At 46.5% G+C, this 26,210-nt stretch overlaps 1 protein-coding gene across 8 annotated transcripts in view; it reads left to right on the top strand.

Annotated features, from left to right (window-relative positions):
* RBFOX1 (RNA binding fox-1 homolog 1) overlaps nucleotides 1–26,210 on the top strand; it is a 2,072,285-nt gene that overhangs the window by 1,886,612 nt on the left and 159,463 nt on the right. For all 8 annotated transcript variants that reach the window (XM_047713056.1, XM_047713053.1, XM_047713055.1 and 5 more), the window contains one exon: nucleotides 11,526–11,768. In XM_047713056.1, coding sequence (XP_047569012.1) covers nucleotides 11,526–11,768 — 243 coding nt within the window. The remainder of the gene's footprint in view (nucleotides 1–11,525; nucleotides 11,769–26,210) is intronic.

The raw sequence follows: 26,210 nt of genomic DNA on the forward strand, positions 1-26,210 counted from the left end.
TACTAGCTTCAAAACCTTGTGCTTTCCTATCTGTGAAATGGGTGTGGTAAAAATAAGTTTACTGCTAATATACTTCCTGTTGAGATAAAGTTAAATTATATATAGTGAATGGCATTGCCCAATGCTCAGAAAGAACTCAGTGAATACCAGCTGCTCTGGCTGTTACTTTTTAAATTAGCGATTGGAAATAATAATTAGCCATTCACAGCTAATTCATATACAGACAGGTGAACCCCATGTTACCTAACCACCCAACAAGAAGTCCTTCAGTACAATGTTGGGATATCCTGGGATATCCAGTGGAGAACTTTTTTTTTTTTTTTTTAACAGTGCAGAGCAACATTTAATGATTTGACCTTGTTTTTCAGTGCCCTATGTTGCTGGCTGTGTCGGATCATGTCTCAGTGCTAATAAGGCTAAAAGACAAAAGGACTAGCTTGGGAATTCATTTTTCATTCAACAGAACTTCTGAATATATACATGGACATGCCACTGTTTGAGGTGCTGGAGAAAGTGATGAGAAAAACAGATAAGGTTCCTGTCCTCATAGAGTTTATAGTCTCCTTGGAGATAGATCCAAAAAACGTATAATATAAAATATATAGAATGTCAAAATCAAAATGTATAGAGTATCAAACTTGGACAAGAGTTTGAAGGGACAAGTCAGGGTCCTCCAAGAACCTGGGGCGAGGGCGAGCAAGATGAGAAAATCTATCTTTTTAAGTGCCTGGTGCTGTTGGTTGAGATCCTCACTTGCTCCAGAGGCTGCTAATTTTTTAAGAGATAAGCACATTTCCCTTTGGAAATATCACCTCACGAGCAACCATATCAAGGCTCCTGCCTTACACTAAGTGCCATAAATATTTGATCGTCGCTAACTTTTAAGGAGTAGAGAAAAACAACCTCTACATTGCCTTCTGTGACTCCAAATGGAAATTCAGGATGGAACATTTTGCAAACATGACACCTCGTCATTGCAAGCCTGCCGCCCACTTGGCTGGTTTGTGGGACTGGTGTTTGTCAGCCACAGAAAGATGGCTTCTGGCCTCTCTCTCTTGCTTCCCTGTTGAGGCCAGGGAAGTGAAATGAAACAAATTGCTTTCACTTGAATCTGTGACATGGATTCGGGTTATCTTTGTTGTTTGTTTGTTTTTGTGAGTTATGGCCTCAGAGCAATCATAGAGTTCTTTTTTCAAGAAATGCTGCTCTGTAAGCTGGTGTAGTTAGGCAAACCAAGGTTTGTGTGTTACCTAGTGGAGGTCAGATTCAAACCCATCTCCAGCTACTTTAGAAAATAGAGCTTAGGAGTCTCAGAGATTTGGCCAACTATCCCTTTCCAGTTCTGCGAGTATAAGGAAGTAACTCCAGCTCCCTTAGAAAGGGAATAATGGTACTGGGTTCTTGTTAGAAGAGGTAATGTAAGCAAAGCTCCTTTGTTGAGTTTTATATCCTCAGTGCTTAGAACAATGACTGGTACATAGTTAATGCTCAAGAAAAGTTCTCTTATCATATTCATCATCTCCATCTTCATCACCACCACCACCAACATCATCATCTCCATCTTCATCATCACCATCACCACCCCCATCATCATCATCATCATGACCATTACCACCATCATCATCTCCATCTTCATCATCCCATCACCACCCCCACCCCCACCATCATCATCATCGTCATCATCATCTCCATCTTCATCATCACCACCCCCACCCCCACCATCATCATCAGCAGCAGCATCATGACCATTACCACCATCATCATCTCCATCATCATCACCACTACCACCACCACCACATCATCATCATCATCATCATCATCATCTCCATCTTCATTTCAATATAGATTCAGTGGCAGGAATTCTTCATAAGACCATATAAGGTTCAAATTTTGGTTCTGCTACTTAACTAATGTATTAGATTCCATAGTGGGAGATATTTTTCACTTGTTTGGAGACTCAGTTCTCTTATCTTTAAAGAGGATCATACCAGCTAGCAAAAGGGGCTGATTGTGAGGAATGAAGTGCCTAGCACAGCACCTGGCCCCTTGGGGGTGAGTACCTGACATACTTCTTCATGTGCACTCCAGACAGTACACTTGGCTGGATAGAAGGAGGGCAGATTTCATCCCCACAATAGGAAATGTACTCATGGGACTTTTTAGATTATAAAACAGAGTCCTGTAGATTTTCCCCCCTAAAGTATTATAAGAGCCTCATTGGGAAGAAGAATACATATTATTTATATTTATAAATAAGGAAACTGAGGCACATGAAGGTTGAATGACTTGCCAATAATCCTACCGTTATACTCCTGACTTCTGATCATTTGACGTTGACTCTACAGCCACCGTTCTAGTAAAAGGTTAAATGGTAACACATGCTGGAGATTACTAGCATGGTGTTTTTAAATTTACGTATTTTACGGCAATCCATAAAAGATTTTGCATCACAACCCAATTCGCCCACATAAAAGTTTCATGAAACAATACTAACTTTTATCATTTTATTCTATTCTGTTCTTTTCCAGCGTGGTGTAGTTTATTTCATTTAAACAATGTTGGCGTGATAACTCCCTACATAAATTTTATAGCCCAAGGGATCACACCTATATCTGAAAAATGCAGAACACTTTCCCCCAGGGTAGCAGAATGACCCAGGGCAGCTCTACACAGCATCCATGCCCAGATCCCACCCTCTGAGCTCTAAAGGCAGTAGGTCTGGTGTAGAGTCCTGGAGTCTAATTTTTTTTTTTTTTAATAAGAATACCACCCCCCCAAGAGACTCCGATGGTCCACTGGCTAAGGACTGGTGTCTGATTGCTTCTCCCTGGTTGTTCCTACCTGAGATGCTCCTCTCTATTTAGTGATTTGTTGGTTGGTTTTTTGAGTATTTCCTCCATCACTCTGTGGTTACACAGCTCTGAGATGGGGGGACCGCATGTCCCTGTAAGGAACCCTCACAGGCTGCTTATTTTAATTCTGCATCAGAGGTGTCCCAGGAGTGTGATTAGAAATGGAAATGGAAGGATGGCACAGATACTGTTGATCCAGATTTTCTTTCCAACCCTGGGGAGCTGGGAATTTAAAAAAAAAAAAAAAAATCACCCAGGGGCTACCTGAGCTAGTGACAGGCCAGCGGGAAGGTTGAATTCTTCCAGACAGCCTTTCCCGCCCTCACCCCCTCCTCTGTTACACAATTTAATTACACGTTTAATCACTTCAGAAACCCCATCCATTCCCTCCAGTGTAGCGAGATCTTTCCTCTTCCTAGCAAGGCGTCTTGGTGATAAGCAGCTGTCCACGGGAAGGGTGGGTGGGAGTCCTGAAACTCTCCCTCTGCAAGCAGGAAAGACATGGCCACATAAATCTGAAACTGTTTTGACATTTCACTCTGGTTGTTGTAGTTTTAATAATAAAGGAAGAACAAAGTATTTGTAGCTTTAAATAAAGAGGCAGCATTTAGCATTGAAATCACTGGGGATTTTTTTTGTACGCAGTTTTGTTTTTGCTCGTTTGAAAGGGAAGAAAAAAATGAGCTAAGAGGAGAAAAAGTTCAAGAAGAGGAGAAAGCAAGACCCCTGGACTTGTCCTTCATAGCATTGATCACCATGATGATTTGGGGATCATCTGTGGGTTCCTTTCTTTAGAGCCTGCCTTCCTTCTTGACCACAGAGTCCATAGGGATAAAGGTGGTCTTGAGTTTTACATCATCACGTGAGGAATGAATCTGTTTATATAGCACATACTAGAAGCCAAGCCCTGTGTGTGTGTGTGTGTGTGTGTGTGTGTGCGTTTTGTTACGATTTGGTTTTTATTTTGATTCTTAACAATCACGCTGTGAAATCACTCATCATTATCCCGACTAAACGGAGGCAACAACTGAAGCCCAGAGCATTGCACCTCCTTGCTTAAGGTCACACAGCACGTCTGCAAAGGAGCTGGGCTTCGGAATCTTCCAAACCACCGTCAGTTACAGTATTTTAAGATCAATTTACAATTAACCATGCAGCTTTGTTATAAATTCATTCCCTCTCTTCTCAGGGCATTGCTTTAAATTTTCCTGTCCCCATCCCCTCTGTCTCTGAGCTCCTTCTTCATCCTGTCTGGCTCTTCCCCTGCTACCCTTGGCATGCGCCCCCCTCCCCTTCTCAAAAATATAAAACAAAATAGGATAGTAAGCAAGCTCCCGGGTAGATTTCATAACTTTGCATACCATATATTTAGTTTAGTAATGAAAAATTCCAGCTCCAGGCGATGCATAGGATAGCATTTCTAATGTTTTTTAAACTGCTATTAATGTAGGCAAGCGCTGTGTGGCTGTGTGTGTGCGTGCGTGCGTGCGTGTGTGTCTGTGCGTGCGTGCGTGCGTGTGTGTGTGTGTGTGTGTGTGTTTTCTGCCTCCTCTATATAATCATCTGCTCAGTGTGCACCCTGAAACTGAGAACAGGAGCCAGAGGAGGGGCGAGCCGTGATTGATGGGCCAGGCCTCGCTGGCGGAAAGAGTCCCATCTGGGGTTGGTTTTGGGAGCAGTCAGATGTTGAGGGGGAGGTCAGCCAGGCGGCCCCGGCTCCCCTCCTTCAACATCCAGCCATCCACACGTTGCACAGAGCGCACACCCTCGCTCGTAACTGAGGCTTGCTTTGGGCAGATGCTTTGTGGTGTGGGGTTAGAACAGCTGCTAAGTTTATGGAGGAGAAAGGAAGCAGGATGGTGCAGCAGGTATTTTTCCCGATTTTATATTTCACTCGAAATTGTGATTTGAATGAAGCTGAAGTCTTGCCTTGCGTTAAGTCTCTGTTGCTCTCTGCAGTCCGTACTCTTCTCCTTGGATCCTGCGTGGGGCGGGAGGGGTGGGGGGGATTTCAGCCAAGTGTGTGTGTGTGTGTGTGTGTGTGAGAGAGAGAGAGAGAGAGAGAGAGAGAGCGAGCTTTCTGCTTAATGTGTCTAACTGAGCTGGTCTTAGAACCAGCAGGTTAATGGTGTAATTTTGCATTTCCTTCTTTGTCTCAGTGCCCCCAGGGGCATGATACAGCTTAGCTCTTTTCAGCCAGGCGCTGGAGGCTTTCTCTGAATATGCGCAATTCCTTGCCAGAGAAGTAGAAGGGACCCGGCTACAAAACTCAAGTAGAACAGTCAGGAAGAGGGAAAACTGCAGGCGACCAAGAAGGGAGGCTTGCTTCCGCGAGTCGAGTCGGGGTTGGCGGGGGTCCCTCCGGGAGTGGCTGCTTTTCTTGGCTGTGTGGACAGATACCATCAGTGGTTTATTTGGGCCGGACAATTCCTGTGCATGTCTTCATTAGAAGGACTGTGTTCAGGCCAGAAGGGGTTTTTCCAGGCAAGAAATGGACCGGGTGGGGGGTCGGGGGGGGGGGCAATCAATTCCAGAACTGAAAGGGGAAAGGATAATTCAAGAAGTTTGACTATCACAGCTGGGGAGACACATGCTCCTACAGAGGGAATAGACTTCATTATTTTAAAGCCCACCTTGGCAGCTCTGAAAGCAGGCACGTCCCCCCTCACCAAAAGTCAGGCAGTTACATGGAAAAGAACATCCCCGCTTCGCGCTCTGCCACGTAAAGGCTATTTATCGGTTGAAATGTGGTTTGCATTAGATTTGGGGCCAAAATATTTTGCGAAGTCTGGTGGGCTACCACCCCTTTGTTCTGTTATTACTCTCTAAAAACGGCTTTATTAAACCACTTGGGGCAGTGAATTGGGCAAAGGGAGATGTCTGGGGGGTTGTGTGCAGGAGGGGGAGCCCTCGTTTTCTCCCGGACTCCTGTCTCCTGAACCCACCTCGGAGAGAAAATTAAAGGTGCTAGATGTTTCAGTGACCGAAGCAACCCCCCACCCCCCCACCCCGCATTTGAAGACCGCCTCTCTGAATGTCTGCCTGCAATAGAGTCGGCACACTGTGCTAATAGTCAGATTACGGTGTTTGTCTTAAAATAGCAATAATATCCTGCCTATTTCATGCTTCAGTAAAATATTTAAATTGAAATGGCATTTTTTTTTTTTTTTTTTTGCTTTGGTGACTCAGACTTGGTTGCATTTTAATAATGCTCTTGCTCTCAGTAACTGGAGTACTAAAGCCACCCATGGGGGCATCTTGCGTAATGATGGAGTCCCATATCTTCTGGCTGTTGTTGAGTTTCTGCTCTGATTGAGGCTTGCGGCATGAGGACAGGGAAGTTCCGTCTACATTCCTAGTAACTATTGTCTATTGCAAGTCTCTATCCCTTTCTACAGGAGCAAGGGCAGACGTGAAAACCTAAGGTCTTAAGTTTTTTTCAAAAATATCTTTTGTGTATTTATCAGCAACCCAGGAAAGTTCAGGCACTGAACATCTGATGTTAGGTTTGGAAATCTCTTGCAGCACTTGCTGGATGATGTGGGGGTTCTGTACAAAGCAGAATCACCCTCCCCACCACCTCGGGACACCCACAGGCACCCTGACTCAGTACATATCAGAATCTCTGTGATCATCTCACTTATTTAGGGAAAGGTGGGGGTTTGGCATTGGAGTAGAAGAAAGAAGGCAGCTTCTACAAATGAGGGAATGTCTAGCCGGAATGCTCCAAATAATTTTTGTCTGTCACCATCACCTACGTGAAGTTGGCTTCAGCTTTCAACCAGGATCCTGGTCACGTGCCCAAGATCTTCCTTGACCTGGAGTGCCAAAGGTGCCCTTAATGTGAACGTATTTTTCCAAAAAACACACTTCAGCCAAGCCAAGAACCCAGGAACATCACTAGGGCAGAAACAAAAACATCTCTGAAGCCATCTGAAGGTGATAAAGAATTCTATAGGAAGTACAATGATCTTAATTAAATATTAGCTGTAATTAGCCCAAAGTGCAAATGTTGAGAATATTAATTAAGGTCTCTCTGGAACGGCTATCAGTGTTAATAAGTAACTGCGGGGGGTCCCACTAACATCTGTTTGAGGACTTCAGAGCAGGAGTGCCCTGCAAAGCCCTGTGGACTTGAACCCTACCTGCGGGCTCCTTGACGACCACACACACAGTCCCTAGAGCTTGGTGTGCTGGGTTTGCCAAAACAGCACAATGCTTGATAGAGGTTGGCGCTGTGTCCCCAGTTGGCCCTTGCCTTTCCTGGGATAGCCTCAGAACCTTGTGAAGCTAGACCCTGGGCTTGAGATGACACAAATTTTCCAGGCTGCTGCTCTAACACACACCAGAGGCTCTGCTAGCTAGCGGAACACTGGTATTTCTGCATCAAGTATCCCAACACCTGACTCCCCGTGGGGTGTACCCACGCCTGTTGGGTAGCAGGTCTTGAGGCCACGGTGTAGGAATGACCAAAAGAGGTTTGTTTACTTCAAAATGGGAACAAATCTTTCCACCAGGTGATCATAGCCTTCCGAGGTCGGAGACACCTGGGGATCCATCAGGCTCCTGGCTTCCCTGGGAGCCCCTTGTTGTGGTGACCTCGCACAATGATTTCCTAGTTCTGGACTCCAGTCTCCCTCCCGGCCAACGAACATGGGGTGAAAGAGGCAATGCATGCAAACCAGGGATCCTAGGTCTCGGCGAGATTAACACTGGGGGCCGGGTCATCCTTTGTGGGGGGCACCATTCCATGCATGGTAGGGTGGTTAGCACCACCATCCTTGGCTTCTCTCTATTCGATGTGAGCAGCAACCCTTTCCTCCCACTGGGAACAACCAAAAGTGTCTGCACACTCTGTCAGATGTTCCCGGGGGAGCAGTCGCCCTGTGTAAGAAGTACTGACACCAAGCCTGGCACAATGCCTGGCACCTTCTAGGCCCGAGAAGAAAGCAGCACCCCTCAGCCTGCCTTCTGAGCACTGGGGAGAAGGGATCCCTTTCCCATGAGCACAGAAGCCTGAGGCCATCATGGGTCTTCCCCTCAGCAGCCCACTGTGCTGAGTCCGAAGCCCGTGTGTGATCATGAGTGCGTATAGCACAGAGGTGTGACGATGGGAAGAACATTCTGAAGAAGATGTCTCCATTGGGCACCATCCTTGGCACCAGCTGTCCACAATTCTGGCTGAGCTTCCAGCCTTGGTTTAGGGAGAACGCACCCCCCCCCCTTTGTCTCTCTTCTGATTTTCCTGCCAACTTTATTTCCTGCCTAAACTTAGCATTACTTCCGTAATGGTGCTTCTTACTTCATGTCCCCATATTTAGTGATAACTTTGCCACCTTGATTTAAAAACTTATTCTGCAAGGGCCAAAATGGTTAAATAGTTTAGATTTTGTGGGTCTCTCACAACTACTCAACTCTGTCATGATAGCATGATGAGCATGGCTGTGTCTCGATAAAACTTTATTTACAAAACAACCAGTGGGCCACATTTGTCCCATGGGTCACTTGCCAATCCCTCTCTTTTTCCCCCCTACCCTGCCACCCTATGTCCTATTGCCAGGTTAAGCTTCTCAGAGCCCAGAGCTCATTATTCGAGCATGTATTCACTTACAAATACTGATAAATGCCTACTTTGCAGCTAGCATGCCTGGGACACTGGAAATGGAATGGAGAATGTGACACAGTCCCCAGCCCTGAGGAATCTGTCAGACAAATGAGCAGGCAGTGGCAGCACTAGGAAGTATGTGAGATGTGACCACAAGCCACAATGGAACATAGAGGACACACAGCTGAAGTGGGCTCAGTGTCAAGGAAGGCTTGCTGGAGAACTTGGCCTGGGACCCAAAAGGACAGTTAAGACCAGCCAGGCAAGGGAGTAGGGAGGGTTTTCCAAGCAGAGGGGTAGTGAGTGGGTAGACTTGATGGGTGTGGAGAGTATGGAGTGACTGTTGGCTTCCTGAGGGGAGGCCTTTCTCCTTCTGATGCAGAGAGAGCTCAGATCCCAACAGAAAGCCCTTGTAGTTTCTTGAGAACCTGTGGGGGACAGGTTACTCTTCCTGAGAGTGCTTAGCTGTATAGAAAGGCCACATGGGCCTATATGTCCCCCTCAAAGTGTTTTCTGCTGGAGGCAGAGGAGGGAAAGCTTTCTCTTTGTGTGAACATCTCTCTGCTGTTGCTTATGGGTCATTTCCTGCTTCCCTTTGGGGCCACACCTGGAGTTTTCACAAGCCTGACTTTCAATTCAAAGAAGCACCAGATCGAAGGTTGGGGGGGACTGAAACGGACCTTTGGGCATAAGTAGAATCTGGCAAAATGAATTTCCCTTTGGAGGGTTCTCAAGGTCCCAGAGTTTCTGGGACTTCGCATCAGCCAGAAAAAAAGTGGCTCCATGTGGAATTTGTGTACCGAGGCTTATGTTCCTTGAGCAGCCCTGTAGAAGAGAAGGATGCTAGTTAGCTCATAAATGGGAGAGGATGTTGCTATTCTTATTAGTCCAGACTCTTTGGGTTGTAAGTGACAGAAAATAAAACTATCTGACACAAACTGAGGCATTTACCGATTCATGTAACTAAAGCAAACAGTGGTGTTATTAACTGCAGATAAGGTTGGACCCAAGGCTTCACATGATGTCACCGGGACTCAATTGACCTGTTTCTCAATTTCTGGACTCCGTTTCCCTCTGGGTTGGCTTCTGCTTTAGGTGAGTCCTTTTCAAGTGGCAATTGTGGGCAGCCCCAGGGCTGTGTTATTTTTACAGCAGCCAATCCCAGAGGAAAGAGAACCTCTTCCCCAAACCCCTGGGAGGTTCCCGGATTATGCCTCCTTGACGTTGCTAGAGGTGAACTCACTCACTAGATGGAGGTGAACCCATGTCCCTGTGACAGTGACCGTGAAACCCTCTGATGAGCCGGGGTCACATGACTGTGTCTGGGGGTAAGTTGAGGCAGGGCTCAGCCCCCATCTGTACTCTGTGGGCTGAGAGGGGATGTGTCTCCTCACAGGAAACCAGGTGTTATTCCTGATGAAAAGACTGATGCACACAAAGCAGCAATGGCAATGTAGCTTCCCGCGATGGTCAGGGTTAACTCTCCACGCACAGGGATCCAGCGAGGGTGCGGAGAGACCCTGCACAGCCCCAAACGCGAGGAAAAGACGTTAGGCAGAAAGCAAGCAATAGCTGCACATTTCTGCTTTCCCAGCGGCATAGACATTTGGAGACATTCGTCTGGGGGAGGAAAGGGCGTGATGGGAATGTTTTCACTTGTAAAATGTTTTAAACTTATCCTAAGCTTAGTTCTCTCCGAAGTGTCATCTTTAACATTCTAATTAAGGTCCCCTCTAAACAAATGCACAAACTCTGTGTGCAGCTCCGAGAATAATTTTTTTTTTTTTGGTCCCTTCTCTGTCATAATGTTTTCGCTGCACTCAAGTTGCTTTAGCTGGAGAGGCTCTCGAATGTTGGTGGTGGGGACTGAGGAGATGTGAGCAATCCTGACATTCTTGCCCTGGTATCATTCTGTGAGGGCTGAAGTCACATCTAATTGACCACAGACAATGGGAGAGGCAGCTATCTGCTATGCTTAATTGCTTAGCTTCTCTCTCTCTCTCTCTCTCTGAATGTGCAATCCCATCTCTTGAGATCATGAGAAAAATTGGACCTCTGAGTTACAGTTTCTGCTGCAGTGTGCATATGTGTGCATGTGTGTGCCTGTGTGTGCGCGTGTGTGTGTATGTGTGTGCAGGGTAGTATAGTAATGAGGAGGGTCTGGGTAGGAGGAGAGAAGGAGAGAAGCTTCCTGAAATGGAAGCATTTGAATTCAGGTTTTTGTTTTTTGGTTTTTTTTTTTTTAATTCTTTTGACTTGACTGTAATGATCACGCTGCATGTTTTGCCTAGATTGGAAGGGTGAATTGTTATATAATACTCTATGCTTATAAAAAAAATAAAGCAGGGGGCGGGGGAAGGCATTGATTAATGAGGTTGATGCAAGCCTAGCATTTTATAAAGATACTTAAAATGGTGAACACAGTATCACAGAGTGCCATCTTTGTCCAAATTAGGTCTTGAATTTCCATTGGCTGCTTCGTATTGGCACTTCATTGGAACATCTCACACACACACACACACACACACACTGTGACCATTAAAAGGACCCCCCCATCCTATTATGTGAGCCAAGTCACATAAAACTTTGATTAAATTCAAATGCTTAGATGAATTGTCTCTCCTCTCAAGAACACACACGTACAATTTAATCTCTCTTGGCATTTTAAGTATCAAATCAAGGCGCTGCTGTCACTGGAGACAACTACATGCTCGCATGTTCCAAAATGGGAATGAAATAAGGAGGATCTGCCAGAAAAATCTGATGGGGCAGAGTACAGACCCTCCGTCTTTGGCTATGGGGCTGGGAGATGGGAAGTGACTCCACCTTGCTGAGCCTCGATGTCTGCATCCGTGCAGTGGGGTCATGTCTGTATACATGCTGAGCACCATTTCCTCACGGAGCCTGGCGGAGATGAAGGGGAACGCATCCACCTCGGGCTCTGGGCACCGTGCCGGCTCCTGCAGACTGTGGCGGGGAGCACTGGTCTTCGGGCCCCAGGGAAGGGATCTGTCTGGTGCCCTCTCACAGTGCTCTCATCCTCTCTCCCCCTTTCTGATTTTTTTTAGGGTAATCAGGAAGCAGCAGCTGCCCCGGACACAATGGCTCAGCCTTACGCTTCAGCCCAGTTTGCTCCCCCTCAGAACGGCATCCCGGCGGAATACACGGCCCCTCACCCCCACCCCGCGCCAGAGTACACGGGCCAGACCACCGTCCCCGAGCACACGTTAAACCTGTACCCTCCCGCCCAGACGCACTCGGAGCAGAGCGCAGCGGACACCAGCGCGCAGACCGTGTCGGGCACCGCCACAGTAAGTGGGCGCGGGTCCTCGGGCGGCCGAGCGGGTGGGGGTGACTGCAGGGCGCGCCCCATCCGACGGGGGCTCCTGCCCCCCAGCAGCCCCTGAAGCCGGCGCTGTCGCAGCAGCTTGCAAAACTCACCTGTCTAGAGGCCTCCTCTCCTATTACTTACTTAAATCAACACATTTTTCCTTAACTGCCTTTATTCATAAAAGGAAGCTTTCATCTTAGTTCTGTTCCTCTTGCCTTTTCTGGAATTAGGTCCTCTTAGAAGAATCATACACTTTGTAATTTGAACAGCTTTATGGAGATTAACCATTTTTGGTGTACCATTCATTGGTTTCTAATATATTTGCAGAGTTGTGCCACCGGTGGCACAATCTAATCTTAGAATGTTGCCATCACCCAGGAAGAAACCTCAGGCCCCTTTGCAGCTTCTCTCCAACCCAGCCCCGTCTTCTTCAGCTTCTTCAGCCTTCCTCATGCCTTTAACATTTACCTATGTTCTGTGTTTTGTGCGAGCCATAGGGTGAGGGAGGCCTGGGCCACAAAGGGGCAGCACTGGAGAATTTTCCAAGGTCATAGAATGTTCTGTATTTCGAGGGTGGCTATTTAGTTTCTGCACCGACAAGAGTTTATTTTATTACATGTGAATGTATTCAGTGGATTGAAAACAAGCAAACAAACAAAAAAGAAACATTTTATCACCACCGTAAATTAAAAACTAGCATTGTTGCCTGTTAATCAAAGATAAGCCTTAACAAAAATAGTTATTAAAATTAAACACTTGTTCGTGTGCACGTGACCTAAAATAACCATGCACGTCCCAAGATGTATATGTTCATTTGAGAAACCTTGTTCTGTGGGATTCCTTGTTCTATGGGAAGCCTGGGCACGCCAAACTGCTAGTCCAGAACATTTTGTAGGTAGAAGGCAACTGTACCTTTTTCTTCTGCTCCAAGGCCTCTGGAAAACCAGTATTTGTGAGGGAATTTCTTGGTTTATAGCAGGAGATTATTTCTTGGCCCTCAAAGTAACCATTTATTACTTTGCTACCTGGTACTTCATTTCAAGGTAAAATACGGAGAGTTTTGAAAAATAGTATACATTCTAACATGGTCTATTGCCTATTTCACCTTTTTTTTTATTGTGTTAAATATGTATATGACATGAAATTTACCATTGTAACGATCTTAATGCATCTAATTCAGTGGGGTTGACAACATTCACAGCTAAGTGCAACCGTCACCATATCTAGTTCCAGAACATTTTCATCACCCCACAAGGAAACCCCAACCCATTACAGAGACACAGCCATTCCTATAAATGGATGGATGGATGGATTTTCAGTCTGTATGGATTTGCCCATTCTAGATATTTCATAAAAATGGAATCATGCAACATATGACCTTTTGGTTCTGGCTTCTCTCACTTAGTAGAATGCTTTCAGTGTGTGTGAGTACTTTGTTCCTTTTTATTACTGAGTACTACTCCATTGTAAGGCTATGTCCCTTTTGTTCGTCCATCCATTCACTCATGGGCATTTGAGTTGTTTCCATCCTAGGATTTTTGTGAATAGCGCTGCTATTGCCTGTGTATATCCGGCTGTTCCGACTCAGGGACGAGTTTATTATATGGGTTTGCTGGTCTGGCAGGTGTCTGTTACCGGCTGTGTAAACTACCAGCTTGGTGTTTATTTGGTTTTGGTTATTTTGTGATAGTCAGTATTGGCAGGGCTTCAGAAGGTTTTTAGGACTGAAAAAGGATGTAATAATGTCCACTCAGACATTATCTATTAAGCCTCAGTATGTGCCAACTATATTAACCTGCTCTGGGAGAGTGATTTATTCGTGCATGTTTTTAAGCCTCTACTGTGACCAGGAGTCATACCAGGTGATGTGGCTAAACCGAGCAGAGATGATCCTTTCCTTTTACAACGTAGTGTGAGAGTCATAGAGTGAGCTTGTATCAGTCAAACAGCTGTATAAATACAGATTGTGATTCGTGCTCTTGAGGAAAAGACAGGTGCCATGGAGGGTTAAGACTGGCAAGGGGACTGCCTGCAGGTGAGTAGTCTGGGACTTTCATCAAGAAGATAATGTTTAAAATAAGAAAATAGGCTCTCCAGTGAGAAGGAACACCAAGGTCAAGGTCCCCAGGTTGAAAAGATGTTGGGGGCTCCTGGGTGGCTCAGTGGGTTAAGCCTCTGCCTTCAGTTCAGGTCATGATCTTAGGGTCCTGGGATCGAGCCCCACATGGGGCTTTTTGCTCAGCGGGGAGCCTGCTTCCCGCCCCCCCCCCCCCCCGCCTGCCTCTCTGACTACTTGTGATCTCTCTGTGAAATAAATTAATAAATTTTTTTTTAAAAAAAGAAAAGATCTTGACTTGTTCAAAAAACTAAAAAGACGCCAGTATGTCCAGGGCATGCAAAAGAAGGTCCAGAGGCACAGGGGCAAAGCATGAAATGGGAATAATCATGAGGGATTGTATCCCATAGACCTGCTGGCTGTGATCTGTGGGTGGAATTCCACACCAGGAGCAAGAGGGAGCCACTGAGGAAGTTTGAGCCAGAAGAGCTGGAAAATGAAATCTTAAAAGGAAGGGTTAGCGATTATACCTAAAAGGAGATCTTAACCCAGTTGGGAAGTTGGGATGCCCAGTATCCTTCTGTCCCAGAAAGAGCTCTCTAGAGATCAACGCACATTTACACGGGGTGTTGGGTGTCCACAGCACCCCAGGCACTGCAGTGCCTTGAAATGGTGAGCACACGTGCTCTCTTTCCTTAGAGACATTCTTGGTCCGCTAGAGAATATAGGATACATGTTCCGTTGTGACTGTAATGTGGTAAGTCTAGGGCATGGATTTCTAAGGCTTTAGTGTATTTCGGTGATGGAAGAAATACTTGCTGAGGGACGTGCCTCGGTACTATCATTGAGGGGACATACATTTCATAGTCTTCTGGCTGCTGCAAGTAACAGAAAATTCAGCAGGAAATGTGTTGGCTTATGCAACAAGAAGTCTCGAAGGAGGGCTGCCTTCAGACCGAGGTTGGTGCTTGGCATACATGTGCTAGGCTCCAACAGGATCCGTCTGTCTCTTCTTCCTTGGCTCACCTCCATTCTCTAGTTTTGGTTCCTACAAGTCCAGGCTCCCGATATCATAGCAGATTCCTACGGAAGGACTCTCAGATGAGTCCCATGCAGACGAGCCCTGGGAGCCGTTTTCTCTCCCTGGTTTGCTCGGTATTCTGGCTGTTCAGTGGCTGATGCTGAGATCAGGGGCCTCAGCCACTGAGAAGCGCCATATCTAAATGCAGAGACCAAGGATGGGCCCACCAGAGTCAACGATAAGGTGCTTTGGATCTTCTCACTGATGATATTAAACAGAAAGACACTAGTCAAAGTTAACGGTGAGCCATGTGCACGGAGAGCCTTAAACAGGTATATTTGCCAAGTGTTGGAACTAGAGGGAAGAGCAGGCAGGTCACTGAAACACTCACAGGTGGCAAGGTTCGGAAGGCAAGGAGCTACCGAGTGGGACGTGAATAGGGTCTCCAGACTGGAGTTTGAACGGGAGGAGTGTTGGCAGGGCTGCCTGGCTGGTGTGAACTCAGAAGACATTATTGAAGCCGGCATCACTAGAGACCGGGAGAAAGTAGGGCACCTGGAGTGTTGATGAGAGATACCAGAGGACAGGACTTGAGAAGTACATGGGAATGGTTGGGGTTAGAGTGCACTACCCATCGTAGGCGCTTGCAGTCAAGAAAAAGAGGAGAGCAACTGAGGAGCGTAGAGTTCAGAGGAAGGAGTTTGTACAAGAGTGGATTTGGGTTCCTCTTTTATGCCAAGGAAAAGGTACCTACGGGGCAGATGGAAGGACAGAGAACAAGAGATGGGGAATGACAACCCAGGAGAGAAGGTGACCAAGGCTGTACACATCCAGCAGGTAGCCTAGGAAAGGAGAAAAAATACTTTATGTTTTACAGTTTTATTAATATATAATTAACACACAATAACCTGCGTGTATTTAGAAGTGCAGAGTTTGATGAGGGATGACGTACGTGCAGATGGTGTAACCAGCATTTCCATCACCCTCAAAGGCTTCTCCTATCCCTCTGCAGTCCTTCCTCCATGCCCTCTACCTCATTCCCCAGGGAGACCAACGGATCTGCTTCTTTCATTACAGCGTAGTTTTTAGCTTCTAGAAGTATGGAGCAACAGAGTCCAATGCTGTACCCTCTTTGTCTGGCTTCGTACCCTCAGCATCGTTGCCTTTAGGTTCGTCTGACCTGTTAGATTAGTAGGTCATGGCTTTTCATGGCCAAGTAGCAAGTCTGTTGTGTGGACCCTCCACAGTCTGTTGATACATTTACTCGTGGATGGGTCTTTGGGTTGTTTCCAGCTTTGGACCACTACCAATAAGGTTCCTGCAAAATCTGGGGAACATTTCGGTTTTGAAATAGGAGAGACATGTTTTAATCCATTCGGGCTGGTAATACAGCCCCACAGACAGGGTGACAAAGAGCAGAAAGTTGTTGCTCACAGATCTGGAAGCTGGAAGTCCAAGATCAAGGTGCCACTGTGGTCAAGTGAGAGCCCCTTCCTGGTTCATAGCTAGGCCTTCTCACTGCATCCTCACACGACGGAGAGGCGGGGGAGCCCTCTGGGTCTCTTGTGTAACGACACTAATCCCAATCATGAGGGCTCCCCCTCATGACCTGATCACCCCTTAACGCCCCATCTCCTAACACCATCCCTGGGGCTTTAGGTTTACAAAATGTGAGTAGGGTGGGGGAGGAGGAGGGGGAGGAGAGGCACAAACATTCAGACCACAGCAAGAAGAAGGAGTGGACAGGTCAGGAACACAGAGAAATCTCCAAGTCAGGAAATCCTGTGAGGAGTTCCTTCTCTGTTGCCTTTGTGTTTTCAGTTGACAGAGTGGGATTGGGGGAGCAATAGAATGATTCCTGAATTTGGATAGAGAACTGGTGCTAAGAATCTGGCTCAGATGATTCCTAGGGTATCTGAGGGGCAGCGGGTTCCCCTCCAAGCCAGGAGAGTGTGACTTTGGGGAGGGTTGGTTAGCCGGCCCCTTTGTTTTCTCCAGCGACATTCAGGTGACACATGCTGTCACAAAAAGTTTCCAAGCAAAGGGAACCATTCTGAACTGAAGGAGGGGGCTTAACCCGACCTTGGGGAGGGGCAGGAACGTAAAAGAGGCCATCTTGTTTTCTACTACACACGATTCGTGCATATGCTTTTCTGTCTTGGCCGAGATGGAGGGTGCTTCTGCTGCCCATGACCTACTTGTTAGTTGTACTTTCCTGACCCGGCCGAGCAGAACATGGTCTATGACAAGTGCATTTCCAAATGTCTTTGCATCCTCACACGTTTACCGAGCATGCCTTCCCTTCCCTCCAGGTTCTGCGTTAAGAAGGAATTTCACCTCTAAGTGGGTCAGACCCATGTTCTCCCAACCCTAGGATCCACGGCCCCGTATTAGCTTGTCTAGGTTACTCTCCACAGGGTTGCGGTGTGCCTGGAGTCACTCTAACTGTAACAGTTCTTAATGCCAGTCTGAGGGCACTGTCGAGGACGTCATTTCTTTGAGAAACCAAGTAGTTTTGGGTACGAGAAAACATCCATCCATCTGGTAGGCTCCAAGAACATCTAATATATGCACATGATTTAACACGAAGTGCAGAATCTGTAAAAGGGGAGCGGGAGGCATCCAGAGCGGAGGAAAGTACAGACAGAAAAGACTTACCAGGTCATCCTCTCCATTCCCCAAGGGCTGAGATGAGTCCCTGCAGGACATTTTTCTGCTGGATGTCTATTCCGTGTAGGCCTCCAAACAATCGTGGATCACTGTGTTGACAGAGTCAATATTCTGTTCTCTTAGCTACCACTCCTGACAAGGTATTTTACTCTTGACATATTATAATTAGAGATTTGCAAGTAGTGAATTCTCCATGTATCTCCAATAGCAACTCAACTTCTATTTTTAACCCCTCTACAGTCTGTGTAAAGTCTCCCACCAGCTCTGGGATCTGATGGGAGAAAAAATGTGGGTCCTAGAGCTAGGTCCCCGGGCTCCGGGCTCTGTTGACAGGGACAGGAACTCCTTAAGGAGCCAAGTCCCTGACCCTCAGCTTCTGCTAACTATAGTGTCAACTGGGTCTCCAGGGTTCCTTAATACGTTTAATAAGTGAAGACATTGGCTGGTAGTGATTTCCTGTTCTCATCCCCCCTTTCGTTCTTTCTTTCTTTTTTTTTTTTTTAAGATTTTATTTATTTATTTGACAGACAGAGATCACAAGCAGGCAGAGAGGCAGGCAGAGAAAGGAGGAAACAGGCTCCCTGCCGAGCAGAGAGCCTGATGTGGGGCTCAGATCCCAGGACCCTGAGATCATGACCTGAGCCAAAGGCAGAGGCTTTAACCCACTGAGCCACCCAGGTGTCCCTGTTCTCCTCCCCTTTAAAGACTGGCTCTGCTTTTTTTTTTTTTTTTTTTGACAGAGAGAGATCACAAGTAGGCAGAGAGGCAGGCAGAGAGAGAGGGGGAAGCAGGCTCCCTGCCGAGCAGAGAGCCCGACGCGGGGCTCGATCCCAGGACTCTGAGATCACGACCCGAGCCGAAGGCAGCGGCTTAACCCACTGAGCCACCCAGGCGCCCCAAGACTGGCGCTGCTTTTGAAGCCAGGTGTGTTGCTGAGGTGTGGAGAAAACTCAGCAGATTCCTTTTTGTCCATTAGCTGCTGCTGCTGCTGTTGATATTATTATATTAAATTATTAAATTAGCTTTAATTATTTATTATACATTAAATTACTATTATTTTAAAGCAACTCAGGTTTACAGTTAAAAAAAAAAAAACACTTTAGGGGCGCCTGGGTGGCTCAGTGGGTTAAAGCCTCTACCTTCGGCTCAGGTCATGATCTCAGGGTCCTGGGATCGAGCCCCACATCGGGCTCTCTGCTCAGCAGGGAGCCTGCTTCCCTCTCTCTCTCTGCCTGCCTCTCTGCCTACTTGTGATCTCTGTCTGTCAAATAAATAAATCTTTAAAAACAAACAAACAAACAAACAAAAATACCGCATTTTAGAAAAGGGTCTACAATGGAGACCAAAATTTCTTAGTGCCCACAAGCCCAGTTCTTTCCATCTCCCTGCCAGAAATAAGTTACCAATTCCTTATATTTCCTTCCAGAAATGTCTTGTGACACTGGGAGCATATGCCTGTGTCTTGGTCCATTCGGGATGCTAACCAAAGTATGACAAGCTGGGTGCCTTATAAACAGCAGACGGTCATTTCCCAGGGTTGTGGGGCTGACAAGTCCGAGACTATGGCACTGGTGCTGGCCACGTCTGGTGAGGGCGAACTTCCCACTGTGTCCTCACGTGGTGGGAGGGAACAACGAGCTCTCTGGGGCTTCTTTCTGAGGGATCCACTCTTATGACCTGATCAGCTCCCACATGCCCCATCTCCCAATATCATCACCATGGGGGCGGGTAGGATTTCCCCATGTGAAATTTGGGGGACACAAACATTCAATCTGTAGCAGCCTGCTGGCCTGTTTCTCTGTGTGTGTCTGTATTTCTGTCTGTCTGTCTGTCTGTCTCTCTCTCTCTCTCAGTCTCTCTTCTGTCTTTCTATCTCTAAATCAGATCTCTGCATGTCTAATTCCTCTTCCCAAAAGAACAGAGTTAAAATAGTTTGAGAGTTGTCTGCTGTCGGGGAAGAGGGAAAGGAAGGTGCGGCGCCATCGACTGAGGCCTGCTGTGGTCCATAGACCGTGGTAGAGGCCGTGCACACCTCCTCATGTTTTGCCTCCACACCAAGCCCTTTAAATGACAGCCGTATTCCCATTTTACACTGGGCAAGCAGAGGCTCAGGGAGGCCACGGACGCTGTGGGTTTGGGAGAGTTGTGCGTGGCAGAGCGGAGAGCTTTGCCCAGGTCTGTTTCATGTCCAAGTCTGGCTCTCCCCTCAGTCTCCAGGGTATTCCCTACAAGGGCTCCCAGGCTTGCAGCATAGGTGACCAGGGCCCGAGGCTGGGGCGAACAATCTAGAATTCTTCTGGATTCTTCAGCCCTGCTCTCCAATTTAAAGTAGCAGGTCATTGAAGAACCTGGACTCTGATGTGTTGGAATTCGATCTTCTGCTCCCCCATTTGGGCTCCCCCATGTGACCTCTCTGGTTTTATTATCCCGAATGTTCTCTTCTTCCTCTGGGCCTCTGCCCTTCTCCAAACCCCCTTCCTCTTCCCTTCTAAACAGCCCTCAGAGCTGCATCAGAGAACACCACAGAGTTCCTCTCTCTGGTGGGGGACTTTGGCCTCACTGGCTCACATTTAAAGTTTAGCAAAATCCTTGAGGGATGCCTAAAGATAGGCTGGGGTAGCCACATCAAAACAGGAAACAGGGAATAGCGATCTCAAAATTCATAGTCTCTGCTCAGTGAGTGTCAGACTATGTCCTAAGCACTTTTCACGCACAATCTGAGGTTATCTTGACTTTCTATCACCCCCCCAAAAAAAGTATATATGAAGCATTATCATCCCCATATGAAGCAGTATATAAGGAACCAAGGCAAGGAAATTCCTGAAGTTCATTGTAGCCAATAGGGAAAAGCTAGAGCTCCAAACCAGACTCAAGACCAAAAAGTCCTAACGAGGGCTCGAAGCCGAGAAAGCATCCCCAGTCACGCCCAGGCTTTCAAGCTAGGCTTTTCTCTGCATAAATTATAGGGAATGCTTTGCCTGGGAATCACCCTTCCCACCCTGGGGAGGACCCCAGCAGACCCAAGCATGTGCAATATTACAGGCTTAGCCTGTGCTCTTATTTGAGACCCATGCCTTGAGCAAACTCCAATAACACGTTTCGGTGGCTTCACAATTGTCTTTTCAGATGACAGTGTGGCTGAGCTGTTTTGTCCACACTAGTTCTATTTGCCTAAGGTTCACATTTACCTTAAGGACACAGGAACAGCCCCTTGTTCCCTCACGAGGCCAAAGTATTATGCTTCTGCCTCCCGGAGAGCTCAAATAAATGGTCCATGGCTTTCAGGGTAAATTAAAGGCCTTCGTTCTCCAATACCAGGGTGATTTTACCATTCTAAAGCCCCTATTCACCGATTCCTAGTCCTGATGGGTCCAAAGGCATGATTAGGATAACTCTGAGGGGGTGGCCTGGCGGGGAGCATGAGAGACCCATGTGTGTCATGTCCTGTCACAGTACTAGGGTTATGGCCTTGGGATCCAGTGGAAGTGAAGGTTCTCACGACAGGACAGAAATAAATACCATTTGGTATTGTTAAGAATGTGGAGAAGAATCGAGTGCAGAGCCTGAATTTCCCACTCCAATTCTGACGCAGAGTGGGACCATTGGCGTGTGACGTAACCTCTCTGAGCCTCACTTGCGGCCTCCGTATATGTGAGTCTTAGAGCAGCAGTGACGTCCTGAGGAGATAATGCTGAGGGAAGGCTTCACAGTAACAGGCACACGGTAGACGTTCTACCATAGGAACCATGACCGTTTTGAGAAAAAAATCACATCATTCCTAAAAGGCCAAGTATCCTCTTCTGTCCTGAATTTTTCATTCTCAGAATTCTTTAGGAGAATAAATTCATCCTAAGAATTGTATAACTTTCTGTTAAGAACCAGACCAAGAGGGGCACCTGGGCGGCTCAGTGGGTTAAAGCCTCTGCCTTCGGCTCAGGTCATGGTCCCGGTGTCCTGGGATCGAGCCCCACATCAGGCTCTGTGCTCTGCGGGGAGCCTGCTTCCCCCTCTCTCTCTATCTGTCTGCCTCTCTGCCTACTTGTGATCTCTGTCTGTCAAATAAATAAAATCTTTAAAAAAAAAAAAAAAAGAACCAGACCAAGACTCAAAAATCCCCACATTTATTTTACAAGTGATTCTTACATTTAATGATTTTCAAATGAATGGCTTCCAACCACTCGTGTCTGAGTCCCACAGAGGGGTAGCCGCTAGTCATTGAGCTAATTAGGTCCATGCACACGCAGGGCTTAGATTTATTAGGGAAATACACATTTGGCGTTTTGTTTGTAAGGCTCAAAGCCACCTTGCTTTTGCTAAGTAAGGAAAGATCAGACATACTCCGGGAGTGACTTGGTGTTTCCCTCGGGGGACTTGATTGTCGTGTTTGAGTCACAGGTCTACTAGGCACTTGAAGTGTTTCACCTTGGCTTTCTCTCCATCACAACCGTACTCGTTGTCATTAACTTTACACTCTTGGGATGACTAAGCAGTCTCTACCCTTGATGGAGATGATAGTCTTGGAGCAAGTATCAGCACACGGTGTAGTCCTAAAGAGTTGGGTCGATGGTGGGATGATCTGAAGATGGAGTGGGCTGTCTGAGCTGGACAAGCAGCTGGTCTAGGTGTTCGAAAAACCTAATTGCCTTTGCATGGCTTATAGCCCCATTAGGTGGTTTTGTTGCTTTTGCATGGTTTTTTTTGTTTGTTTTTAAATGAACTTGGGAAGCAGGCAGTCATCTGTTTTGTGCATGGTATTTGAATCACTCATCAGCCAACCATAGCTCATGCTCTTAATTGGTGGCCATATATTCTACAAGTCTGTAGTGAGTTCATAGGAATTCTGTGCTCTATTTGGGTTCTTGGCTGGAGAAGCTAGTTGACTACGCTCTTTTAACTGAGGGCTCCTGGGTGCTGTGGCCAGACCCTTGGCATGTTAGAGCCGGAGGAACCAAAGACTCTGCCTGGTCCATCTTCTCACTGTACAGATAGGAGATCATACAAGTCAAGGGCTGAAACACAAATCCTTTCATGTCTAGGCAAGCAAAGTACATGTTTGAGAGAGACTGGTTTACAATGGAGATGTAGGCAAAAGAAATCATTAATTTTCTCCATTAACATAGGAAAGATAAAACCATAGGCAAGGTGCTATGTGACCCCTTGGTGGGAACACTGGGGTGGTTTAGAGAACTCATGGACCGTCCAAAGGGGCACCCCCATCCTCCCATCCAGTCACTGTCATATTGAACTGCTAACCCAGCATTACAGTATCTTTTGATTTTTTTTTTTTTAAGTAAGCAGCTATCTGGAATTTTGTGTGTTCTCTTGTTCACTTCCGTTTCACTCATTTTTGTTATCTGCCCAGCTTCTGAAAATAAGCCCTGACTTAGTCTTGGAATCTTAATTTATTTTTTTTAACCAAGAGGTAAGTTAGGAGTTTTAATCCTTCATTACAGGTATATGAAAAAGATAGCGTGGATGCTTCCTCATGACAGTGTAGACAATCATAGAAGGTTCGAGCTTGAAACAACTGTCCTGTCTGTCTGCTTCATTTACGAATGATCCCATGGTTCAGAGAGGGAACGTGACAGCAGGGATGTCCCAAAAGAAAATTTCCACTGTACCACTTCCCCCACTATGGATTCTACTGGCCGTGACCATCCTTTTCCCCCTCCATCTCCTGGATTCTGTAGTAGTTTTCAAAATTCACTTACTTGGGGTTTTCTGTGCCCCGAAATGGACAAAGCCCGGTGTCTTTAGGAGCGGGTCAGGCTGTGCAACTTGGGGCTCCCTTTCTCTTTGATATCTTACTTTGGTTCCTACTCAGAGGTTGCAGGGCCTGACTCTCATTAAGGCTTCCAGACTTCTAAAAAGAGTATTTACCCTCCTTCTCTCTTGCTGACCCTGCTGTTGAGGTCAAGGGGGCTGTGCTCATTCAGGGCTTTCTATGTTCCAACCAGCTCTCGTCTGAATCGCTGGTTGAGGACAGAGGCTGTCAGATTGTCAAATTATAACCTTTCATGTACAGCTATGTCCAAGTTACCACACAAGCTCCCTGAGGGGCAAAAGCTCCAAGTCTGGGCTCTGCCCTCCGTAGAAGGCCCACCAAAGCCCTCGGAGACAGGTGAGCCTGGGAGGTGAGCCAAGCAGAATGGAGATCCCACGAATCCTAGGGACTCTTCAACTCCTGGACTTTGGAGAGAAGGTCATCACAACCCACACAATAAACCATCCCTCTTGCATCAGGAATGGATCAGGTTCGAGGACCTACTTTTTATGTGATCTCGATGTCCTTGGGACAAAGCCTCGTGGACCAATTTGTTCTTCATAGACCAAGGTTTGTAGCCTGGACAGATCTAAACAAATCAGGCCATTGGGACCAAAGCGATTTAAAGCCTTAACAGTTTCAGACTTGTTTTGGGAGTAAAAAAGCAGTTTTTTTTTTTTTCCTTTGAAAAAATGTATAGAGTGAGTTGCAAATAATACAATTCAAAAAGTTTGGACTACCCTCATCTTTTTAAAAAGTGAAACATATAAATTGGTAGAAAAACAAATGGAAATTTCTTGGGCTGGAAATAATTTTTAAAAATGGCAGCTGTCATTTATTAATAACATATGGGGAACGGTAACTAGTGTTTAGTGAGCATGTACTAGATGCCCAGTGCAGTGATGCTACAAACCTTATGTTAATGACCTGAGTGAATCTTACAGCATCCAGAGGAGACAGGGATCATAACTGACGCCTTGTTACCTAAGTGAGAGAACCAGAGCATAGAAAAATCAAGGAGACTGCCCAAGGTCACATCACAAAGCCAATGGGGCAAAGCAGGGATGTAAAGGGAGCCAATCTGACTCCAGAATCCACTCCATGAGCCAAGCACTACGTGGCTCATTTTCTTCACATTCCACAGCCCATGGATGGATGGATGTGAAGATACCAGAATTATGGATGAGGAAACAGAAGCACAGATGTTAAGTCACTTGCCCCAAGGCCATACAGCTAATAAAGGGAAGACAGTAAATGCAGCCAGAGGTCTGGCAGATTCTTAAACCCACATTGTGTGACTTCCCCATCAGAAGTAGTTTGTTTTACCTAAATGACATTCTCTGCTGTTTTAATTATATCATAGCAGACAAATGTGTTAATAATCTTTGTCCCCCATAATTCTGTGTTTAACTCAAAACTGCCTCAATTCACACACACACACACACACACACACACACACACACACACACTGTTTTTTTCTCTCTCTCTCTCCCTCTCCTCCCATCCCCCAAACACTGCCCATACCCCCAGGGCATCCAGGGGCCCCACAGTGAAAAAGGCCTCAAACCAGTTGGCAAGCTGACTAAGGAAGCCTGGATCTCCCAGAGAAACTTGCTACAAGGAAATCGCTAATTATAACCCAAATTGTATTTGACTTCTGCATCTTTGCTTCACATCGTAACACTGTAATTTAAAGAGATTGTTCCGTGGCCTTTTTTAGGGGAAGAAATTAACTACCATTTTCTTACTAAGAAAAGCAGTGGTAACAGCAGCACAGGAGTGACAGGAGGTGGGTCCCATCCCCTCCTTCCCTCTTCCCAGATTGCCCGTGGGAACCGGGAGCCGGGTTAGCAATTATGCAAGGAATTGCCTGGGGTTCCAGGCGCTGTCTCTGGGTGACACCCATCTGGCCTCACCAAAGGGAAAGAGAAGATGAGGGTTGGGCAGGCTTGGGAACAAGAGCCTCCTTGACTCCAGGGGTGGAAGGTTGGAGGCAGAAAGCAAGCAAGCTACATTAGTCCTTGGATTTGGGGGCCTTCTCCTGTTTTGAGCCACTGGCACTCTTGACAAAGACTAGAGGGGACCTGGTCGGAGGTTGAAAAGGAGAGTTGCGGCATTGCCTGGACTTCAAACCTTGGCTGTCTGCTGTCTTTCTGCCTGATCCAGCTGTCCACGGGACCCAAAGAGCCCTTTTCCCTTTTCTCGCTAACCTTCCCCAGATCTTTAGTATCTGTGCTAAGCCAGGCCAGAAGTGAGCCAACTATGACCAATGGGCCAGTAGTGGCCCGCTGACTGTTTTTGTCAATAAAATTTTATTGGAACACAGTCGCACCGGCTCATTCATGAGTTGTCTATGCTGCTTTGCTTTTGCAAAGCCGAGTAATTACAGCAGACGTATAACCCAGTGAGCTGATAATACTTACTATTTTCCTCTCCTTAAAAGGTTTGCCGATGCCTGATCTAGGCCAAGGTTGACATATTGTTGACCTGCTGGCTTTATTTAGACCTCAGGCCTGTTTTGTTGAGTTCACAAATGGAATGAATTGCCTACATTTTAGAATGGGAGATTTCACAATCCAATCTGGCTCTGATTAAAAAAGGGAAAAGTTCGACAGAACCCAGCCACTGTGTGCTAATCTTGAAGGTGGGCTGTCTCTCGGGGCTATTTGCTGCAGTCACCACCACTCCCTACAGTATTTTATCAAGCTTACGAGTCTTGGTAGGCATTCAAGTTTGACTGGGTCAGGTGGGTCTTCTGGATTATTTTTTAATAAAATATTTCCAATTTCTCCCCTGGCCGGTGAATTACGTTTCTTTTATTCTTTCTCCTTCATCAAACTGGCCTTCCCTTTGGAACTCTGGCAAGAAATTAAATGTCTGTGTAATGCCAGAATTCCATGAATATCAGACT

Source organism: Lutra lutra, chromosome 18 (assembly GCF_902655055.1).
Source record: "Lutra lutra chromosome 18, mLutLut1.2, whole genome shotgun sequence".
In the NCBI taxonomy this organism is placed as follows: domain Eukaryota; kingdom Metazoa; phylum Chordata; class Mammalia; order Carnivora; family Mustelidae; genus Lutra; species Lutra lutra.